The sequence below is a fragment of the Ornithorhynchus anatinus genome, chromosome 2 (assembly GCF_004115215.2).
Source record: "Ornithorhynchus anatinus isolate Pmale09 chromosome 2, mOrnAna1.pri.v4, whole genome shotgun sequence".
NCBI lineage: Eukaryota > Metazoa > Chordata > Mammalia > Monotremata > Ornithorhynchidae > Ornithorhynchus > Ornithorhynchus anatinus.
Window position 1 is genome coordinate 73,883,713 of NC_041729.1, and position 22,942 is coordinate 73,906,654.

The 22,942-nt window shown below is 45.4% G+C and overlaps 1 protein-coding gene across 1 annotated transcript in view; it reads left to right on the top strand.

The window, feature by feature from the left end:
* Window positions 1-461: 461 nt before the first annotated feature.
* The window catches only part of SNX9 (sorting nexin 9), a 158,639-nt gene continuing 136,158 nt past the window's right edge, over window positions 462-22,942 (top strand). Inside the window, exon 1 of the mRNA XM_029057802.1 lies at window positions 462-653. Within this exon, the coding sequence (XP_028913635.1) occupies window positions 636-653 (18 nt within the window). The 5' untranslated portion in view covers window positions 462-635. The remainder of the gene's footprint in view (window positions 654-22,942) is intronic.

Genomic DNA, 22,942 nt, shown 5'->3' on the forward strand with positions numbered 1-22,942 from the left:
CAGGAGCACAAGGAGGAGGAGCAGGAGAAGGAGCAGGGGCACGAGAAGGAGCAGGGGCACGAGAGGGAGCAGGAGCACGAGAGGGAGCAGGAACAGGGGCAGGGGCACGAGAAGGAGCAGAAGCACGAGCAGGAGCATAAGGAGGAGTAGGAGCAGGGGCAGGAGCACCAGCAGGAGCATAAGGAGTAGGAGCACGAGAAGGGGCAGGAGCACGAGAAGGAGCAGGAGCACGAGAAGGGGCAGGAGCAGAGGCAGGGGCATAAGAAGGAGCAGGAGCACGAGAAGGAGCAGGAGCACGAGCAGGAGTTTAAGGAGTAGAAGCACAAGCAGGAGCACAAGCAGAAGCAGGAGAAGGAGCAGGAGCAGGGGGCGGAGCGGGAGCGGGCTGAGAGGGCGGGGCGGAGCAGGGGGCGGGTTCGGGGTTCGGGTCTCGGGGCGGGCCCGAGCAGTAGCCGCCGCCCCCGAGCGCCGCGGCCCAGCCGCGTCCACCGCCCGCCGCCCAGGAGCAGGAGGAGCAGGAGGAGCAGGAGGAGCAGCAGGAGGAGAAGGACCGGCCGACCCGGCGACCTCCGCCCCGGCCCAGCCGCCGCCGCCCAGAAAGGCCCGATCCTCATCCGGAGGAAGAGGAGGACGCCATGGCCACGGCCACGAAGGTGAGGACGGGGCGGCGGGAGCTGGGACCGGGCCGCCCCCATCCCCCTTCCCTTTCCCTCGCCACCCCCACCCCCTTCCCTTTCCCTCGCCACCCCCACCCCCTTCCCTTTCCCTCGCCACCCCCACCCCCTTCTCCTTCTTTAAAGGGGATCGGAAGGGGGGCGGGAGCCTGGATCTGCCCCCCAAACCCCCCACCCCCTGGGGCTTCCCCCCGGCCCACCTCTCCCTTTAAAAGAAAATAATAAATTACTTTAAAAAAGGCTTTTTAAGGCGGCGGCGGCGGCGGCGGCGGCGGCACGTGAAATGCCTTCTGCGGAGGGAGGGAACCGCTCGCCCTTCCCCCTCCGGCCGCCGGTCACTTGGCACAAGTTTTTGCCCCGGGACGGGAGGAAATCCTTCTCTGCCTTCCTGCAAACCAGCTCATTCATTCAATCGGATTGATTGGGCGCCTGCTCGGTGCAGAGCACTGTGCTAAGCGCTTGGAATGGACAGTTGGGCAACTGAGAGGGACCATCCCGGCCTCATGACGGGCTCACGGTCTAGCTGGGGGAGACAGCCAGCAAATAATAATAATGTTGGCATTTGTTAAGCGCTTACTATGTGCAGAGCACTCTTCTAAGCGCTGGGGAAGATACGGGGTCATCAGGTTGTCATTCATTCATAATAATAATGTTGGTATTTGTCAAGCGCTTACTATGTACCGAGCACTGTTTTAAGCGCTGGGCGAGATACGGGGTCATCAGGTTGTCCTTTATTCATAATAATAATAATAATGTTGGTATTTGTTAAGCGCTTACTATGTGCAGAGCACTCTTCTAAGCGCTGGGGGAGATACAGGGTCATCAGGTTGTCCTTCATTTAGAATAATAATAATAATGTTGGTATTTGTTAAGCGCTTACTGTGTGCAGAGCACTCTTCTAAGCGCTGGGGGAGATACGGGGTCATCAGGTTGTCATTCATTCATAATAATAATAATGTTGGTATTTGATAAGCGCTTACTATGTGCCGAGCACTGTTCTAAGCGCTGGGCGAGATACGGGGTCATCAGGTTGTCCTTTGTTCATAATAATAATAATAATAATAATGTTGGTATTAAGCGCTTACTAATTGCAGAGCACTGTTCTAAGCGCTGGGGGAGATACAGGGTCATCAGGTTGTCCTTCATTTAGAATAATAATAATGTTGGTGTTTGTTAAGCGCTTACTATGTGCCGAGCACTGTTCTAAGCGCTGGGCGAGTTACGAGGTCATCAGGTTGTCCTTTATTCATAATAATAATAATGTTGGTATTTGTTAAGCGCTTACTATGTGCCGAGCACTGTTCTAAGCGCTGAGCGAGATACGGGGTCATCAGGTTGTCCTTTATTCATAATGATAATAATAATGTTGGCATTTGTTAAGCGCTTACTATGTGCAGAGCACTGTTCTAAGCGCTGGGGCAGGTACAGGGTAATCAGGTGGTCCCACTTGAGGCTCACAGTTAATCCCCATTTTACAGATGAGTAACTGAGGCACAGAGAAGTTAAGTGACGTGCCCACAGTCACACAGCTGACAAGCGGCAGAGCGGGATTCATTCAGTAGTATTTATCGAGCGCTTACTATGTGCAGAGCACTGTACTAAGCGCTTGGAGTGTACAAATCGGTAACAGAGACAGTCCCTGCCCTTTGACGGGCTTACAGTCTAATCGGGGGAGACAGACAAGAACGTGAGGCTCACAGTCTTCATCCCCATTTTACAGATGAGGGAACTGAGGCCCAGAGAAGTTAAGTGACTTGCCCACAGTTACACAGCTGACAAGTGGCATAGGCGGGATTCGAACCCATGACTCCCAAGCCCGGGCTCTTTCCTTAGAGCCACACTGCCTTTAGCCCTCTTCACTCCACCCCCCACCCCCCCAGGATGCCCCTGCAACTTTGCTCCACGCACAGAGTGGGGTGCAGTCCTGGGTTCTTTGGATTCCCCTCCTTGTCGTCTTTCAGGTTTTAAGCACTCTGCGGTTTTCTTTAATGGCGCTTTTTTTCTTGGGTGCCTGGCACTGTAATAAGCGATGAGGCAGGTACAGCAGTGTGGCTCAGTGGAAAGAGCCCGGACTTGGGAGTCAGAGGTCGTGGGTTCACATGCCGGTGCAGCCACTTGACACGGCTGTTTGAATTTGTGCAAGTCACTTCACTTCTCAGGGCCTCAGTTACCCCATATGTAGAATGGGGATGAAGACTGTAAGCCCCACGTGGGACAAGCTGATCACTTTCTGTCTTCCCCAGCGCTTAGAACAATGCTTTGTACATAGTAAGCGCTTAAAAAAAAATCATTATTATTACTATTACAACCTAATCAGGTTGGATGCAGGTCATGACCCACATGGGGCTCACAGCCTCCCCCTTTTTCATGGTATTTGTTTAGTGCTTACTATGTGCCAGGCACAGTGCTAAACGCTGGGGTAGGTACATGCTAATCAGGTTGGACACGGTCCATGCCCCACATAGGGCTCACGGCCTTCCATTTTATGGTATTTGTTTAGTGCTTACTATGTGCCAGGCACTGTACTAAGCGCTGGTGTAGATAAAAGCTAATCAGGGTGGACACAGTCCATGTCCCACATGAGGTTCATAGTCTTTTATTTTTATGGTATTTTTCTAACCGCTTACTATGTGCCAGGCACTGTAAAAAGCGCTGGGGTAGGTACAAGCTAATCAGGTTGGACACAGTCCGGGCCCTACATGGGGCTCACGGCCTTCTCTTTTTTCATGGTATTTGTTCAGTGCTTACTATGTGCCAGGCACTGTACTAAGTGCTAGTGTGGACAAAAGCTAATCAGGTTGGACACAGTCCATGTGTCTGTTGCATGAGGCTCACAGTCAATCCCCATTTTACAGGTGAGGGAACCGAGGCACAGAGAAGTGAAATGACCTGCCCTAGGTCACACAGCAGACAGAGGCACACAGCAGACAGAGGCAGAGCTGGGGTTAGAACCCAGGTCCTCTGACTCCCAGACCCTTGCTCTTTTTATTGGACCATCTTACTGCTTTAGGTTTGTAAGCATGTTTTCAGGATGAATGAAGTATAAGGAAAGAATTGAGCAGGGTAGGAATTGGATTGTACCAGGAATGAGGGAGAGGATATAGGGCCTTAATTCAGACTTCAATTGATTTTTTTCCTGAAGTTTTGCTTACTTTCTGCTTCATACTTTTGAAATCAGTAGTTAACAGGGGTAGGTCCATTTTGCATTCAAACTGACATTAAACTCGGTCTTAAACTTCACTTTTTCTGAGACAGACCTAGGCAAACCCAATAGCAGTGCCTTTTTCTTAATGAAAGATATTCCTTTTGATGTCTCATGAATGTGCTCTTAGACTTTGTGGTAATTACGTAGTCTCTTGCCACACTTACTCTGTGGCATTCATTTGTCTAGTTTGGGGTTAGTGGTGGAATCTGATTTTTTTTTTTCTTTCTAATCAGTGGAAAAAATGATGCCAATTTATTGTCAATTTACAAAGTCAGAATACTTCTACTGATTATAATAAATGATCTCATTAACACTTGTTAGGTACCATGTTCAGGAGCTGTGTGTCTGCATAGATGTGTTGATCCTATCAGAGAGGTTGTTATTGTAACCACACTCTTTCACCACGCTGGCATTACAGTAGTGGATATGATTTATATCCAGCAGACTTGGACAGTCTACTGGCTTTTCTGCTACACACGTGGATTTTGTTGATTTTATTTTTTCATTAAAACTAATTTAAATGTTCAAACTCAAAATTTGCAGAAGTATTCTCAAGTAATAGTATTCAAAGTATTAAAATACCACTGAATAGTAAGTATAACCACCACATATAATTCAAAAGATGCAGGAATACAAAATACTAAATATTTGAGAAGACTTTTTTTTAATTACTCAGATCTCCTTGAGGGAGTTGGGACTCTTGAGAGTAGGGAGGAGGTGAAACTTAATAAGAAAAGTGGTGCAATAGAAGTCCTGCCAAGATTTGTAGTCAAATTTTTAATTTGATTTTTTTTTTCCTTAGGCTTGAAATTAATCCTTTATCTTCATCAATATGTAGATTATTCAGACCAAGTACTCGCCTGATCCAAAACTTTGAATTTTTTTGAACACTTCCTATTTTAATCAACTTAAGACAAATTCCATCAGTTTTAAATCTATTAATCTCAGTGGCACTTTTTTCAGTGGTATTTAAGCGCTTACTATGTACCTGACACTGGGGTAGATGCAAGGTAATCAGGTTAGACACATTCATTCATTCAATAGTATTTATTGAGCGCTTACTATGTGCAGAGCACTGTACTAAGCGCTTGGGATGAACACGTCGGCAACAGATAGAGACAGTCCCTGCCGTTTGACGGGCTTACAGTCTAATCGGGGGAGACGGACAGACAAGAACAATGGCACTAAACAGCGTCAAGGGGAAGAACATCTCGTAAAAGCAATGGCAACTAAATAGAATCGAGGCGATGTACGATTCATTAACAAAATAAATAGGGTAACAAAAATATATACAGTTGAGCGGACAAGTACAGTGCTGTGGGGATGGGAAGGGAGAGGTGGAGGAGCAGAGGGAAAAGGGGAAAATGAGGCTTTAGCTGCGGAGAGGTAAAGGGGGGATGGCAGAGGGAGTAGAGGGGGAAGAGGAGCTCAGTCTGGGAACGCCTCTTGGAGGAGGTGATTTTTAAGTAGGGTTTTGAAGAGGGAAAGAGAATCAGTTTGGCGGAGGTGAGGAGGGAGGGCGTTCCAGGACCGTGGGAGGACGTGACCCAGGGGTCGACGGCGGGATAGGCGAGACCGAGGGACGGCGAGGAGGTGGGCGGCAGAGGAGCGGAGCGTGCGGGGTGGGCGGTAGAAAGAGAGAAGGGAGGAGAGGTAGGAAGGGGCAAGGTGATGGAGAGCCTTGAAGCCTAGAGTGAGGAGTTTTTGTTTGGAGCGGAGGTCGATAGGCAACCACTGGAGTTGTTTAAGAAGGGGAGTGACATGCCCAGATTGTTTCTGCAGGAAGATGAGCCGGGCAGCGGAGTGAAGAATAGACCGGAGCGGGGCGAGAGAGGAGGAAGGGAGGTCAGAGAGAAGGCTGACACAGTAGTCTAGCCGGGATATAACGAGAGCCCGTAATAGTAAGGTAGCCGTTTGGGTGGAGAGGAAAGGGCGGATCTTGGCGATATTGTAGAGGTGAAACCGGCAGGTCTCGGTAAAGGATAGGATGTGTGGGGTGAACGAGAGGGACGAGTCAAGGATGACACCGAGATTGCGGGCCTGCGGGACGGGAAGGATGGTCGTGCCATCCACGGTGATAGAGAAGTCTGGGAGAGGACCGGGTTTGGGAGGGAAGATGAGGAGCTCAGTCTTGCTCATGTTGAGTTTTAGGTGGCGGGCCGACATCCAGGTGGAGACGTCCCGGAGGCAGGAGGAGATGCGAGCCTGAAGGGAAGGGGAGAGGACAGGGGCGGAGATGTAGATCTGCGTGTCATCTGCGTAGAGATGGTAGTCAAAGCTGTGAGAGCGGATGAGTTCACCGAGGGAGTGAGTGTAAATGGAGAACAGAAGAGGGCCAAGAACTGACCCTTGAGGAACTCCAACAGTTAAAGGATGGGAGGAGGAGGAGGCTCCAGCGTAGGAGACCGAGAACATTCCCTGTCACACAGAGGGCTCCCAGTCTTAAATTCCCTTTTCTTTACAGATGAGGAAATAAAAAGCCCAGTCACACAGTAGGGAAGTGGCAGAGCTGTGTTTAGAACCGAGGTCCTCTGACTCCCAGGCCCGTGTTGTTTCTACTAGGCCAAGCTGTTTCTCCTGGCCTTATGTCTTGCCAGGAATATTGGAATATTTCTCCTTAGAAGAAAAAGGCTACTCATGGTATAGATCCTGAGTTTAAAAAATATTTCACTTTTCTTTTATATAAGGAAACTTGCTTCACTGACTTTCATTTTAACTTGTGGGGAAAACAAAGCCTCATGAATTTTTGAGCATAACCAACAAATATGTGTTTGCTTTCCCTACCTCAGTGTTTAGGAAGACTTTGAGAGTAGAAAACCTAAACATGAAATTTGACACCCCTTATGTGCTTTGTTTTGTCAAACTTTTTTGAGTTTTGTTTGTTTCTGGGGCAAACAGAATTCTCAAACTAAAAACAACAACTCAAAGAAACAAAGAATGGTTGATTTTGCACTGTCCTTTTTTAGTAGATCCCTCAATGAAATTAATAATGTTTGTGGAATTTAAGCACTCACTATGCCAGGCACTGTGTTAAGCACTGGGGTAGATACAAATCAATCTGGTTGGACACATGGGGCTCACAGGTTTAATCACCATTTTACAGAAGAGGAAATAGAGGTACAGAGAAGTAAAGTGACTTGCCTAAGGTTGCAGTGGAGTCAGCATTAGAATCCAGGTCCTTCTGACTCCCAACCCCCTGCTCTATCCACTAGTCCATGCAGCTTCTCTAATGCTCCCTAATTTTTTTTTTAAGTTAGATATGTTTCTGTAGTGAACATATTAAGGAAAAAAATGGCAAAACAACGATTTAGTCATCACTACTAAATGATCGCTTTGCTGCCTTTTTTTTATTCACCCCTTACAACTTCCCTTGTCCGTGCACAATTCAATCAATAGTGTTCGAGCACCTATTTTGAAGAGAGCACTGTACAGAGTACAGTAGGATTAAGAAGATGCAGTACCAGCCTTGAGGAGTTTGAAATTGAATAGTAGTGGCAAAATAATACTTATGGCACTTGTTAAGTGCTTTCTATGTGCCATGCACTGTTCTAAGCACTGAGGGTGTAAGGTTAGTTCATAGAGACTACAGCAGTATTGTTTGAACAAAGCTAGATCTTGGGAAGTAATGCCTCATTTTTTATATTTTTATGGTATTTATTAAGAACTTATTGTATGCCAGTTACTGTACTGAGCACAAGATAATTGGGTTGACTACAGGCCTTGTCTCATGCAGGGCTCGCAGCCTAAATCCCCATTTTACAGATGAAGTAACTGAGACACAGAGAAGTTAATTGACTAGCCCAAAGTCACACAGCAGACATGGCAGACTAGGATTATAACCCAGGTTCTCTGACTCTCGGGCCTGTGCTCTTGCTACTAGGCTGCGCAGCTAATATTTTTTCAACATACTTCTATCATGACACAAAAAATCAAAAACACTTGAGCCGTTAATGAATCAAATGGAATTATTACTAGCCTATAAAGGAGTGTTTATTTTTGTTCTGCTGTTAAACTATGATAGCTTTTAGTGCTGACATGGTCACTTTGAGGAACAGGTCATTATGACATGATTTTGGTTTCTTTTCCTGTTTTAGTTTTGGAATAGTTACTGCCATTACAGTTTTTTTTTTTTTTGTTTCCCCCTCTCCTTTTCAACTCTGACTTCCAGAATAATGATTTCAGTTATCAAGTGGCTTTTTTCTATATTTAGTGCATGTGGAATGCTGAAAATCTGGGGAGGAACTCTTTTGTCATTGGAGCAATCCCATCAGTAGAGTGATGCTAAGGATTTGTACATCCTTATGAAGGTGCTGCACTTCTAATTTGCTTAACTTGGTCAAGATTTATTAAAGAACTTTATGAAAAAAATTGAGGGGTGATTAAAGAAAATTTAACACATGGAAGATGACTCATTAGACTGTCTTGAAATTACTGTTGGTTTTTATTTGAGTTCAGAATCTTTTGGCCCATTTTTCTTTTTCATTTCTTTTTTTATTTGAAGAATCCAAACAGAAATGCTTCTGAGGCAGGTATAGCATACTGTTAAATCCAGCAAAACAGAAGTCTGCTTTTTTTTTTTCTGAATGATATTCTTGAAAAACAAAGCAAAGTCTGGTTTCTCAGTTGTATTCTGAGTAAAATTATGAATTGGCTTGCTTGATCAAGTCAAAAAGGAACTGGTATTTCTTGGTTTCTCTGGTTACATAAAGGAATAAACTCACATCACTTCCCTTCTAAAAAGCAATAATCTCCTCCATGATGCAGTCTTTGATGAATCTCTGTGCACCAGTCTGGTTATTTGTTTCGGTCAGCACTCTGAAGTGTTTGATCTATTTGGCTTTTCACTTGTTGATTGATCAAGTTAACTTTTATTTATATCTCTTCTCATATTTTAGTTAACTGCTCAATTTGTAAACACCTCATCGAGGACCAGACTCAGTTTTGAATAGTAATAATAATAATCGTATTAAGTGCTCACTATGTACCAAGCACTGGGGAAGAGCCAGTGCAGTCAGGTCAGATCAGATCCAGTTTCTGGCCCAGTGCTGGAACTTTGAAGTCGAGAATTAGCTATTACTCTTTCGACAGTGTGCTTCCTTCCACATAGAGTGCCATGCAGTTTTGGAAGAAATGGTCGTGTCAGTCAGTCGTACTTATTGAGTGCTTATTGTGTGCAGAGTACTGTAATAAGCCCTTGGGAGAGTACAGTATAACAGACATATTCCCTGCCCTCAATGAGCTTACAGTCTAGAGGGGCAGACACATTAATATAAATAAATTACAGATATATACATAAGTGCTGTGGGCCTGGGAGGGGGGATGAATGAAGGGAGCAAGTCAGGGCCATGCAGAACGGAGAGGGGGAAGAGGAAAGGAGGGCTTAGGCAGAGAAGTCCTCTTGAAGAGATTCATTCATTCATTCAATAGTATTTATTGAGCGCTTATTATGTGCCGAGCACTGTACTAAGCGCTTGGAATGTACAAGTCAGCAAAAGATAGAGACAGTCCTTGCCCTTTGATGGGCTTACAGTCTAATCGGGGGAGACAGGCAGACAAGAACATTGGCAATAAATAGAGTCATGGGGAAGAACATCTCATAAACACAATGGCAAATAGAATCAGGGTGATGTACATCTCATTAAACAAAATAAAATGGTGTGATGAAGATATATACAATTGAGCGGGCGAGTACAGTCCTGAGGGGAGGGGACGGGAGAGGGGGAGGAGCAGAAGGAAAGGTGGGAGAAGAGGGTTTAGCTGCGGAGAGGTGAAGGGGGGGTAGAGGGAGCAGAGGGAAAAAGCGGGGAGCTCAGTCTGGGAAGGCCTCTTGGATGAGGTGAGCTTTAAGTAGGGATTTGAAAAGGGGAAGAGAATTAGATTGTCAGAGGTGAGGAGGGAGGGCATTCCAGGACTGCGGGAGGACGTGGCCCAGGAGTCGACGGCGGGATAGGCGAGACCGAGGGACGGTGAGGAGGTGGGTGGCAGAGGAGCGGAGCGGGTGGGGTGGTTAGTAGAAAGAGAGAAGGGAGGAGAGGTAGGAAGGGACAAGGTGATGGAGAGCCTTGAAGCCTAGAGTGAGGAGTTTTTGTTTGGAGCAGAGGTTGATAGGCAACCACTGGAGTTGTTTAAGAAGGGGAGTGACATGCCCAGATCGTTTCTGCAGGAAGATGAGCCGGGCAGCGGAGTGAAGAATAGACCGGAGCGGGGCGAGAGAGGAGGAAGGGAGGTCAGAGAGAAGGCTGACACAGTAGTCTAGCCGGGATATAACGAGAGCCCGTAATAGTAAGGTAGCCGTTTGGATGGAGAGGAAAGGGCGGATCTTGGCGATATTGTAAAGGTGAGACTGGCAGGTCTCGGTAACGGATAGGATGTGTGGGGTGAACGAGAGAGCTGAGTCAAAGATGACACCGAGGTTGCGGGCCTGAGAGACGGGAAGGATGGTTGTGCCATCCACAGTGATAGGGAAGTCTGGGAGAGGACTGGGCTTGGGAGGAAAGATGAGGAGCTCAGTCTTGCTCATGTTGAGTTTTAGGTGGCGGGGAGACATCCAATTTGAAACGTCCTGGAGGCAGGAGGAGATGCGAGCCTGAAGGGAGGGGGAGAGGACGGGCAGAGATGTAGATCTGCGTGTCATCTGTGTAGAGATGGTAGTCAAAGCCGTGAGAGCAAATGACTTCACCAAGGGAGTGAGTGTAAATGGAGAACAGAAGAGGGCCAAGAACTGACCCCTGAGGAACTCCAACAGTTAAACGATGGGAGGGGGAGGAGGCGCCTGCGAAGGAGACCGAGAATGACCGGCCAGAGAGATAAGAGGAGAACCAGGAGAGGACGGAGTCAGTGAAGCCAAGGTGAGATAAGTGTAGAGGAGGAGGGGATGGTCGACAGTGTCCAAGGCAGCAGAGAGGTCAAGGAGGATTAGAATGGAGTAGGAGCCATTGGATTTGGCATGAAGGAGGTCATGGTTGACCTTAGAGCAGTCTCGGTAGAGTGGAGGGGACGGAAGCCAGATTGGAGGGGGTCGAGAAGAGAATGGGAGTTAAGGAATTCTAAGTGGCGAGTATAGATGACTCGTTCTAGGATTTTGGAAAGGAAGGGTAGTAGGGATGTGCCTTCAGTAAGGCTTTGAAGGGAGGGAGAAGAATTGTCTGTTGGATATGAGGAGGGAGGGTACCCCATGGCAGACCAGAGGCTGGATGTGGACAGGAGATCAGCGGCGAGATAGATGAGATCTAGGTACACTGAGGTCAGCATTAGAGGAGCGAAGTGTGTGGGCTGGGTTGTAGTGGGAGAGTAGCAAGATGAGGTAGGAGGGGACAAGGTGATGGAGTGCTTTCAAAGTCATTGTGGAGGAGTTTCTGATGCGAAGATGGGGGCAGCTGGTTATTGTGCCTGTGACATAAGGCAAGTCGTCCAACATGGGATTTATAAGACATGTGTAATGCACAGGTTATTGTAGAACTAAGTGGTCTTTGAGCTGCACATAATATGGGTACTTGGAAAATACTGTTGATCCTCTTAGACTATACATGTAGCAAGGCGAAGTCTAAGGTTTCAAGCACTGTTTTAAGTTTTGTCGATAAATATGAAATTGAAGCAAATTAAATTACAAGGTTCATCACCAAAATACTAGGTAGGGATGTTGCCTGTAGATGAGTTGATCAATAACATTTACTGAGTGCTTATTGAGGGCAGAAAACTGTACTAAAGCACTTGGTTGAAGAAGTACAGCTGGTAGATAAGATTCCTGCCCTCATTTTTCTTAAAGTCTAGCTAGGGAGACAGACATAAAAATATATTTCAGGAATGGGGAAGCAACAGAGTATAAGGATGTGTACCAATGTGCTGGAGGAGTAACTAAGTGCTTAGCAGGTGAACCAAGTGAGGCAGTTTTAGGGAGATAGGGATGCAGAGATGAGACTTTGTCAGAAAAGGTTTCTTGGAGGAGGTGTGATTTTAGTAAGGATTTGAAGATAGGGAGAATGCTGGTATGTCTCTATGTCATGGGGGATTCCAGGGAGAAGGCAGGTGACAGCAAGGGGTTAAAGGTGAGAGAGGAAAAGTGAGGAGGTTGGTATTAGAAGAGCTAAATGTGTGAAATGGATTGTACTAGGAGGGAAGTGAGGATAAGTAAAATAACAGGTCCCATATAGCTCCTCCATTTTAAGTTTCAGATTACACTTTGAAGCCAAAAGGATAGTTTGGTGTCATGGTTTGGTTTTTTTTCCCCACTTCTTCTTTGTGTACAATCTGAAGTTACATGGTATCTAGTTATTAGAAATTGTGATTGTGGTGTTTGGTAAATGATGGCGTGTAAAAATGATTCCATTTTTCTAAGCTATTTTTAGAATTTGAAGATTGAGTCATATAAAGCGTCACTACCCGCAGAGGTGGCCTTTAAAAGTCATAGACTTAGTTCCTCAATAAATGAGTCTGTGCTCTACTTTTCACTTAGTTATCATAGATGAAAACATTCTTACACTAGCAGTGTTTCAGACACTCTGTCCCAGTGTTAACCCATGAAACAATTTCATGGCTTTAGTTGCCATTCTTTTTTTTAAATCACACCTTCCAGTCACAAATAGGTTTTGTTTATGGGCAATTGACATGTTTTACAAATAAAATTCCAGAGGTTCCATATTTAAAATGAATTTCCATTCCATTAAAATGAATACTGAAAGCTAGATGGAGCCACATTTGACACTAAGGGCCACTCCTGCCTGGAAACACTCTCTAATCTTGTTTCCACTAACACAGTTTTCCTTTTGTTTTCCTCCTACCTCCCTGGCCATTTTTTCCTTAGTCTCTTTTGCTGTTTTCCCTTCTGTTCTTACCCCATTGTCAGCAGGGAACATGTCTACCAACGCTGTTATATTGTACTTTCCCAAGTGCTTAGTTCAGTATTCTGCACACAGTAAGCTTAATATATGTGATTGATAACTGTGGCTGTTCCCCAAAGTTTTCTTCTGGGTCCCTTCCTCTTCTCATTTTATACTTACTTTCTCAGGGATTTCTTCCTCTCCTGTAGTTTCAGCTCCACAATGATGACTCCAAAATTGCTCTTATTAACCCTGTCTTCAGTTCTTATCTGCAGTCTTGCATTTCTCTCTGTCTGCAGGGAAAGTACCTGTGAATGTCTCACCAGCACCTCAAGCTCAATATACCTAAAACTGAATTCCACATATTCCCTCCTAAATCCTCTCCTTTTTTGATTTAATGGTATTTGTTGAAGTGCTTACTGAGTGTCAAGCGCTGTTCTGAGTGCTGGTAATGCAAGCTAATTAGGCCAGATACAGTCCCTATCCCCTAAGTAGGAGGAAGAACCGGTATTGAATTCCCCATTTTGCAGTAGAGGAAACTGAGACACAGAAAAGTTCAGTGACTTGACCAAGGTCACACAGCAGGCAAGGAGCAGAGTGGGGATTAGAACCAATTAGATCAGGCTCCCAGACCTGTGGTAAATCCACTAACTGCTTTCTCCACTTAACTTTCCCGGTCCAGTAGACAGTACCACCATCTTCCATGTTTCCGAAGCCAGCAACCGTGGCATTACCTTTGGCTGCTCTTTGAGCTCTCACATTCAGTCAGTTGCTAAGGCTTATTTGCTTTTCTTCCACATTATTTCTCGCACCTGCGTCTTTCTCTTCATCCAAATGACCGCCATTCTAGTTTAGGCGCTTGTGATATCCTGGCTTAATTATTAGCCTTCATTGGTCTCCTTGCCTCCAGCTTCTTTGATCTATATTTCACTGGTCTATATTTCACTCTGCTACTCCTTTCCAATATATGGTTCTGAATGTCACCTCACTTATCGAAAACTTCAAACCCATTTCTCTCCACATCAAACTGATGACCACTGGCTTTAGGACACTCCATTAACTCTCTTCCTCTTACTCCTGTCAATAGAATTGGAAGAGCCCAATGGAACTGATGTACATGAACTATGCTTTTAAGGAGCTTGCAAAACTAATCTTGGCTTCACCGTCACTGTCTTCCCCTGATTTTCCTCCTATCTTTCCACTGCTTCTTCTCAGACTCATTTTCACCTCCTCTGCCTCCACCCACTCTCTGAGGGGGATATCTCAATGCTCAGTTCTGGATCCCTTTTAATTCTCCAGCTACCCGCACTCCCTCAGAGAACTCATTCGCTCTCATGGTTTCAACTACCAAATCTATGTTGATGATTCCCAGTTCTACCTCTCCAGGCCTAACCTCTCTCCTTCTTCACAGATACTTTTTTCTTCCTGCCTTCAGCATGTTGCTTACTTGGATGCTCCAGCAACACCTTAAACTTAACGTGTCCAAAACAAAACTCCCCATCATCCCACCTAAACCCTATCCTCCCCCTGACTTTCCTTTCATTTGGGGAAAGGAATAGGATAGTAAAGCAGTGTCGCCTAGTGGAAAGAACAAGGGCTGGGAGTCAAAGGACCTGGCTTTTAATCCCAGATCCATCACTTGTCTGCTTTGTGATCTTGGGCAAATCACTTAATTTATTCGTGCTTCAGTTCTCTCATCTGCTGAATGGGGATTCAATAATAATAATAATTAGGGTATTTGTTAAGCACTTATCTATGTGCTAGGCAAACACATGACACATCTCCTACTTAAACTGCGAATCCCATGTGGAGCCTGATTTATCTTGTCTCTACCCCTGTGCTTAGTACAGTGCTTGGCACACAGTTAGCATTTAACAAATGCCACAATTATTATTATTATTATTATTATAGACAGCACCACCTCCTTTATCTCTCAAGCCTGTAGCTGTGGCATTGTCTCTGACTCATCTCTGTCATTCAACCCAAATATTTAATGTCACAAAATCGTATTGGTTATACCCTTTCCTCTTTATCCAGACTGCTACTACAATGAGTTACATAGATGGATCTACAGTGCAAGAATTTCTTCATTAATATTACTTAAGGCACTTATTCAGCTTCCTCCTTCCTACCTAACCTTGCTCATCTAGTACAGACCAGCCCGCACACTCCTCTCTAATACCAACCTACTCTCTGTAGGATATCTTGCCTATCCTGCCACTAACCCCTTGCCCACATTCTCCCTCAGGCCCAGAAATAATAATAATAATAATTATAGTATTTAAGAGCTTACTGTGTGCCAAGAGCTGTTTTAAGCACCGGGGTAGGTACAGGGTGATCATGTTGTCCCACGTGAGGCTCACACTTTTAATCGCCATTTTACAGATGAGGTAACTGAGGCACAGAGAAGTTAAGTGACTCGCTCAAGGTCACACAGCAGACGAGTGGCGGAGTCGGAATTAGAACCTACGTCCTCTGTCTCCCATGCCCGTGCTCTTTCCACTAAGCCAAGCTGCAAATTCTTACCCCTCTTTATCTCACAGACTACCACTCTTCCCTTCTTTAAAGCCCTCCTAAAATCATATTTCTTCCAAGTGGCCTTCTCAGACTGAGCCCTTTATTTCCTCTGTCTGCCCTCCCCTCTGTGACTACTATGATTTATACTCAATGATTTCCCCATCCCTAATCTACTTTAATGGCTGTCTTCCCCTACAGACTGTAAGATCCTTGTGGACAGGGCATGTTCTATCATCTCAGCTGTATTGTACTCTCCCAAGCACTTAGTACAGTGCTCTGCACATTGTAGTGCTCAAGAAATACCATTGGTTCTGTTTCCAAATACCTAATTCCTTTATAGCTCATCTGGCTGTTAGCAGAAATAGCAATGTTAAGACCATTTATAAAAAGGGATGGAATTTGAGTGCACAATTTAATATCCAAATTTGTTTTGATATAAGGGGTATGTACTGGAGAAGAAAAAAATGAATGAACTCATATGAGAGAAATACCATGGACTCTGAATCACAAGCAGCTTGAAATTCACTCCTCTAACCGTAATTCCTTACTGGTGTTTCTTTTTGTTTTGCGTATTGGGCATAAAATTGGCATATAATTTCTAGAGAAGCAGCGTGGCTCAGTGGAAAGAGCCCGGGCTTGGGAATCATAGGTCATGGGTTCGAATCCCGGCTCTGCCACTTGTCAGCTGTGTGACTGTGGGCAAGTCACTTCACTTCTCTGCTTCAGTTACCTCATCTGTAAAATGGGGATGAAGACTGTGAGCCTCATGTGGGACAACCTGATTACCCTGTATACCCCAACGCTTAGAACAGTGCTCTGCACTTAGTAAGCGCTTTACAAATACCAACATTATTATTATTAATTTGATACTTGGAAAAAATTTTAATGTGTTATGAATACTTTTTCTTTGGATGATATGCCTTATCAATCTGTAGAGAGCCTGGAGCTTTCTTGGATGATGATACCCTCCATCAATTTTACTAGTAGCAATAGTAATAAATGCTTACTGTGAGTGGACCACTGTACTAAGCACTGAGAAAGAGTATTTAGGTGGGAATTAGATACAGGCCCACTCCCTTTGTATGAATATGGGTAGGGGAGAGGACTGAATACAGACACATGCAAACCCATTTGGAGCAGTGGAAACAATAAAACACTAAAACAGCATAAGACACAATTTGTTTTGGTAGGAAAAGCTTGAAACTTGAGAAGTGTAACCTTTTGGAGACTTTCACTGACAGTGTTGTCTCTTGATTCTCTTCCATTCTCTGACTGCTTCCTCTCAGTCTCTTGAAGATTTCTCCTCTGCTTCCCACCTTCTGACAGTGGTGATCCCTCAAGGCTCAGCTCTGGGTCCTCTTGTATTCTTCATCTACATCCACTCCCTTGGAGAAGTCAACCCTTTCCTCTCTACCCAAACGGCTACCTTACTATTACGGGCTCTCGTTATATCCCGGCTAGACTACTGTGTCAGCCTTCTCTCTGACCTCCCTTCCTCCTCTCTCGCCCCGCTCCGGTCTATTCTTCACTCCGCTGCCCGGCTCATCTTCCTGCAGAAACGATCTGGGCATGTAACTCCCCTTCTTAAACAACTCCAGTGGTTGCCTATCAACCTCCGCTCCAAACAAAAACTCCTCACTCTAGGCTTCAAGGCTCCCCATCACCTTGCCCCTTCCTACCTCTCCTCCCTTCTCTCTTTCTACCGCCCACCCCGCACGCTCCGCTCCTCTGCCGCCCACCTCCTCGCCGTCCCTCGGTCTCGCCTATCCCGCCGTCGACCCCTGGGTCACGTCCTCCCGCGGTCCTGGAACGCCCTCCCTCCTCACCTCCGCCAAACTGATTCTCTTTCCCTCTTCAAAACCCTACTTAAAAATCACCTCCTCCAAGAGGCGTTCCCAGACTGAGCTCCTCTTCCCCCTCTACTCCCTCTGCCATCCCCCCTTTACCTCTCCACAGCTAAAGCCTCATTTTCCCCTTTTCCCTCTGCTCCTCCACCTCTCCCTTCCCATCCCCACAGCACTGATCCCCACAGCACTGTACTCGTCCGCTCAACTGTATATATTTTTGTTACCCTATTTATTTTGTTAATGAATTGTACATCGCCTTGATTCTATTTAGTTGCCATTGTTTTTACGAGATGTTCTACCCCTTGACGCTGTTTATTGCCATTGTTCTTGTCTGTCTGTCTCCCCCGATTAGACTGTAAGCCCGTCAAACGGCAGGGACTGTCTCTATCTGTTGCCGACGTGTTCATCCCAAGCGCTTAGTACAGTGCTCTGCACATAGTAAGCGCTCAATAAATACTATTGAATGAATGAATGAAGTCATTCACTCCCATGGCTTCAACTACCATCTCTATGTAGATCAGTTTATTGAGCACTTACTGTGTGCACAGCATTATACTAAGCACTTGGGAGAGTACAGTATTACAGATTTGGTAGAAACATTCCTTGCCTACAAATTTCTGAATCTACATCTCCACCCGTGATCTCTCTCCTCCTCTGCAGACTTGCATTTCCTCCTGCCTTCAGTACATTTCTACTTGTATGTCCCGCCGACATCTTGAAATAAACATGTCCAAAACCAAACTCCTTATCTTCCCACCCAAACCTTGTCCTCTCCCTGGCTTTCTCATACCTGTAGACAAAATCACAATCTTCCCTATCACACAAGGCAGTAATCTTGGCTTTCTCCTGGAGTCATCTCTCTCATTCAGCCACCACATTGTCTGTCACCATATCCTGCTGGTTCTGACTTCACAAACAATGTGTCTAAAATCCACCCTTTCCTTTCCATCCAAACTGCTGCCCTGCTAATCCAAGTAGTTATCCAAGCCCACCTTGACTACTGCATCAGTCCTTGGTGACTTGCCTGCCTTCTGTCTCTCCCCACTCCAGTCCATACTTTATTGTGCTGCTCAGATCATTTTTCTAAAAAAGGTTCAGTCCGCCTGTCTCCCCATTCTTCAAGAACCTCTTAGGGTTGCCCATCCACTTCTACTTCAAACAAAAACTCCTTATAATAGGCTTTAAAGTACTCAATCTGCTAGTCCCATCCTGCCTCACCTCACTGATCTCCTACTGCAGCCCAGCCCGCACACTCCGCTCCTCTAGTGCCAGCTTACCCACTGTGCCCTGATCTCACCTATCTCTCCACCACTTCCTTTCCCATGTCCTCCCGCTAGCCGGAATGTCAGATCACCATGCTCCCCACCTTCAGAGATTTAAGCAGCATGGCCTAGACGTAAGCCGGATGGCGTAGTGGATAGACCAAGGGCCTGGCCGGAATGCCAGATCACCATGCTCCCCACCTTCAAAGATTTAAGCAGCATGGCCTAGACGTAAGCCGGATGGCGTAGTGGATAGACCAAGGACCTGGGACGGTGAAGCACTTGGGTGGTAATTCTGGTTCTGCCACTTGTTTGATCTTGGACAAGTCACTTCTCTTCTGTGCCTCAGTTATCTCATCTGTTTAATGGGGATTAAGACTGCGAGCCCCATGTGGAACAGAGACTGTGTCCAATCCAATTTGCTTGTATCCACCCCAATGCTTAGTACAGTGCCTGCCACATAGTAAGTGGTATACAAATGCCGTTATTATTATTATTATTAGGAGGCCTTCCCCAATTCTCCCTTCTGCTTCATCAATGCAGTCGGATATGACTTCTGGGCATTTGATATTCTCCCCTCCCTCAACCCCACAGCACATATGTACATATCTGTACATTATATATTATATATTATTTATATTAATGTCTGCAGCCTCTTCTGGACTGTAATCTTGTTGTGGGCAGGGAGTGTGTCTACCAATTCAGTTGTATTCTCCCAAGTGCTTAGTATAGTGCTCTGCCTACAGTAAGTGCTCAGTAAACACTATTAATGATGATCGATCATATAAATCTTGGAAAAATAATGGTAAAAAACTAAAAATATAATCTGCATGTTTTTCCAAGTGTAGTATTGTAGATTTTCATCTGATTTACCGTTATTTTATTCATCACTTGCCCCTGAATAAGTTTTCAAAGTAAAGACAATGTGGATAAAACTTTTAAATCCAAGAAGTAATATTTTATGTAAATAGGGAAGGGAGATAGTGACATATTAGACATGGTCATCTGAATAAACCTATCAATCGATTGTTGTTTACTGAGCAACTAATATCTACAGAGCACTGTACTAAATGCTTGGCAGAGTACAATACAATAAAGTTGGTAGAGACAGTCCCTGACCATAAGGACCTTACAGTCTAGATGGGGAGACAGCCATTAAAATAAACTACAGATAAGGAAAATAGGTTATATGGCTATGTATATAAGTGCTGTGAGGCTGAGTGGATATCAAGTGCGTCAGTGGTAAATCCAAGAAGGGAGAGTACATAGGAGAAATGAGGGCTTAGTTGGGGAAGGCATCTTGGAGAAGATGTGATTTTAATAAGGCTATGAAGGTGCGAAGGGTGAAGACCTGTTGTGTATGAAGGGAAGGGAATTCTAGGTCAGAGGGATATTGTGGGCAAAGGCTTGGTAGGAGAATAAATGAGATTGAGGTAGGGAGTAGGTTGGCATTAGAGGAGCGAAGTGTGTAGACTGGGTGGTAGAAGGAGAGTAGTGTGGTAGGAGGGGGCAAGGTGACTGAGTGCTTTAAAGATGATGGTAAGGAGTTTCGGTTTGCTGCGAAGTTGGATGGACACCCCCTGGAGGTTCTTGAGTGGGGAAATTGTGGCCTGAACATTTTGTAGAAAAGTGATCTGGGCAGCAAAGTGAAGTATGGACTGGAGTGGGGAGAGACAGAAGGGAAGGAGGCCAGCGAGGAAGCTGATGGAGTAGTCAAAACAGGATATAGTAAGTTCTTGGATCAGTGTGGTAGTGGTTGGGATGGAGAGGAAGGGGTGGATTCTAGAGATACTGTGAAGATACAATTGACAGGATTTGATGAGAGATTGAATATGCAGGTTGACCAAGAGAGATGTTAGATAATGTCATGGTTTATGAGGCGGGGGATGGTGTTATCTACAGTGATTGGACACTTTGGGGAAGGACAAACTTTGGTGGGGAAGATGAGGTGTTCTGTTTTGGACATATTAGGTTTGAGATGTTGGCAGGCCATCTAGAGATGACCTGAAAGCAGGAGGAAGGTGATTACTGTAAAGAAGGAGAAAGGTCAGGTTTGAAGCTGTAGATTTGGGAATCCCCTCCTTAAAGATACTCGCAGAAGCTGTGAGAGTGAAGGAGTTTCCCAAGGGTGTGGGTGTTCCTGGAAAATTGAAAAGGAACCAGAACTGAGACCTGAGGCACTCCCATATTTAGAGGTTGGGAGGCAGAGAAGGAGCCAGTCAAAGAGATTGAGAAGGGACAGCTGGAGAGAGAGGAGAACCAGGAGAGGACTGTATCTGTGTAGTCAGAGCTGGATAATGTTTTCAGGAGAAGGGAGTGGTCGACAGTGTCAAAGCCATCTGAGAGGTTTAGGAGGATTAGGATGGAGTAGAGGCCATTGGGTGCATTGCCTACTGGTTAGAACACCAACCTGGGTGTTCGAAGGACCTGGGTTTAGAATTAGATCTTGGCTCCAACACTTGTCTGCCATATGACCTTGGGCAAATCACTTAACTTCTCTGTGCCTCAGTAACCTCAGTTGTAAAATGGGGATTAAGACTGTGAGCCCCATAAGGGACATGGACTGTGTCCAACCTGATTTGTTTGTATCCACCCCAGAGTTTAGTACACTCTCTGGCACAAAGTGCTTACTAATTGCCACAATTATTATTATTAACAAGAAGGAGATCACTGACCTCTGGGAGGGCAGTTTCCATGTAGTGAAGGTGGTGGAAGCCAGATTGGAGGGGGTCAAGGAGAGATCTGGAGGAGAGGAAGTAGAAGCTTTGGGTTTAAACAACTTAAGGAGTTGAGAAAAGTGGCATGAAGGAGATCAGGCAATAACTGGTGGACAAAGGGAGGGTTTTTTTTTAGGATAGGAGATAAATGGGCATGCTTGAAAGATTCTGAGAGGAGGCAGAAGATCTCTTCTGGGCAGTAAGAGAAAATTGGAGGTGGAGGGACTGGAAAGGTGCAGTGGAGGTTTTAGGGTGATCATACCTGATTGGTTCACTTTTATTGATGAATTATGTGGCAAGGCCATTAACTATCAGGAACTGGTGCAAGAAGAAGCTGAGTTTTTATATAAACCTCAGTAAAAGGGACTCCCCTTAAACTTATTCTTCCTTAGTAGGAAACTGATCAATGAAATTCAAAGACTGTATCTGCAGTAAAAGAATATTAAGGTCATTAATTAAGCCTTGAATAATTTCAGTTAACTAAAGACTACCTAGCAATATAGCACACAGCATTGGGCATGGAATTTTTAGTTTAACATGTTAGTTTTGATATCATCACATTGCCATAGAGCACAGTTGACTTTCACACTGGCAAATAATGCACATTAAATATAAAACAGAAGAAAACAATGAGGAATATAATTGCACAAAAGTCAGCTCCAAGGATATCATTCATTCATTCAATTGTATTTATTGAGCACTTACTGTGTGCAGAGCACTGTACTAAGCTCTTGGAAAGTACAATTCAGCAACAAATCAGTGATATTCATTCATTCAAATTTATTGAGCACTTTTTATTTGCAGATCACTGTACTAAGCGCTTGGGAGAGTACAAAAGAGTTGGCAGACTTGATTGCTCTTTTCATGATGGTCTGCGTTGTACGAGGACATAATGAAAACTGTGAGGAGTTCATTCATTCATTCAGTAGTATTTATTGAGCACTTACTATGTGCAGAGCACTGTACTAAGAGCTGGGAACGTACAATTTGGCAACAGATAGAGACAATACCTGCCCAATGATGGGCTCACAGTCTAATTGGGGGAGACAGACAGCAAAGCAGAACAGAACAAAAACAAGACAACATTATCACGATAAATAGAATCAAGGGGATGTACATCTCATTAACAGAATAAGTAGGGTAATATATATAAATGAGGACAGTGCTGAGGGGAAGGGAGAGGGGGAGAAGCAGAGGATGGGTGGGAAAGGGAGGGGGAGTAGAGGGGAAAGGGACTCAGCTGAGGGGAGGTGAAGGGGGAAGGGGGAGGAGCAGAGGGTGGAGGGGGAACAGAGGGAGAAGGGGGAAGCTCAGTCTGGGAAGACCTCTTGAAGGAGGTGAGCTCTCAGAAGGTGAGCTTTGAAGAGGGGAAGAGAGTTAGTTTGGTGGACGTGAGGAGGGAGGGCATTCTAGGACAGCAGTAGGATGTGGGCCAGGGGCTAACGATAGGATAGGCATGAATGGGGGATAGTGAGGAGGTAAGCGGCAGAGGAGCAGAGTGTACGGGGTAGGCAGTAGAAGGAAGGGAGGTGAGGTAGGAGGGGGCAAGGTGATGGAGAGCCTTGAAGCCAAGAGTGAGGAGTTTTTGTTTCAACCGGAGGTTGATAGGCAACCACTGGAGGTTTTTAAGGAGGGGAGTGACATGCCCAGAGTGTTTTTGTAGGAGGATGATCTGGGCAGCAGAATGAAGAATAGACTGGAGTGGGGAGAGACAGGAGGAAGGGAGATCAGAGAGGAGACTGACACAATAATCCAGTTGGGATATTATGAGAGCCTGTACCACCATGATAGCTGTTTGGATGGAGAGGAAAGGGCAGATCTTGGTGATATTGTAAAGATGAGGCCGGCAGATGTTGGTGACAGATTGGATATCTGGGGTGAATGAGAGAGCTGAGTCAAGGACG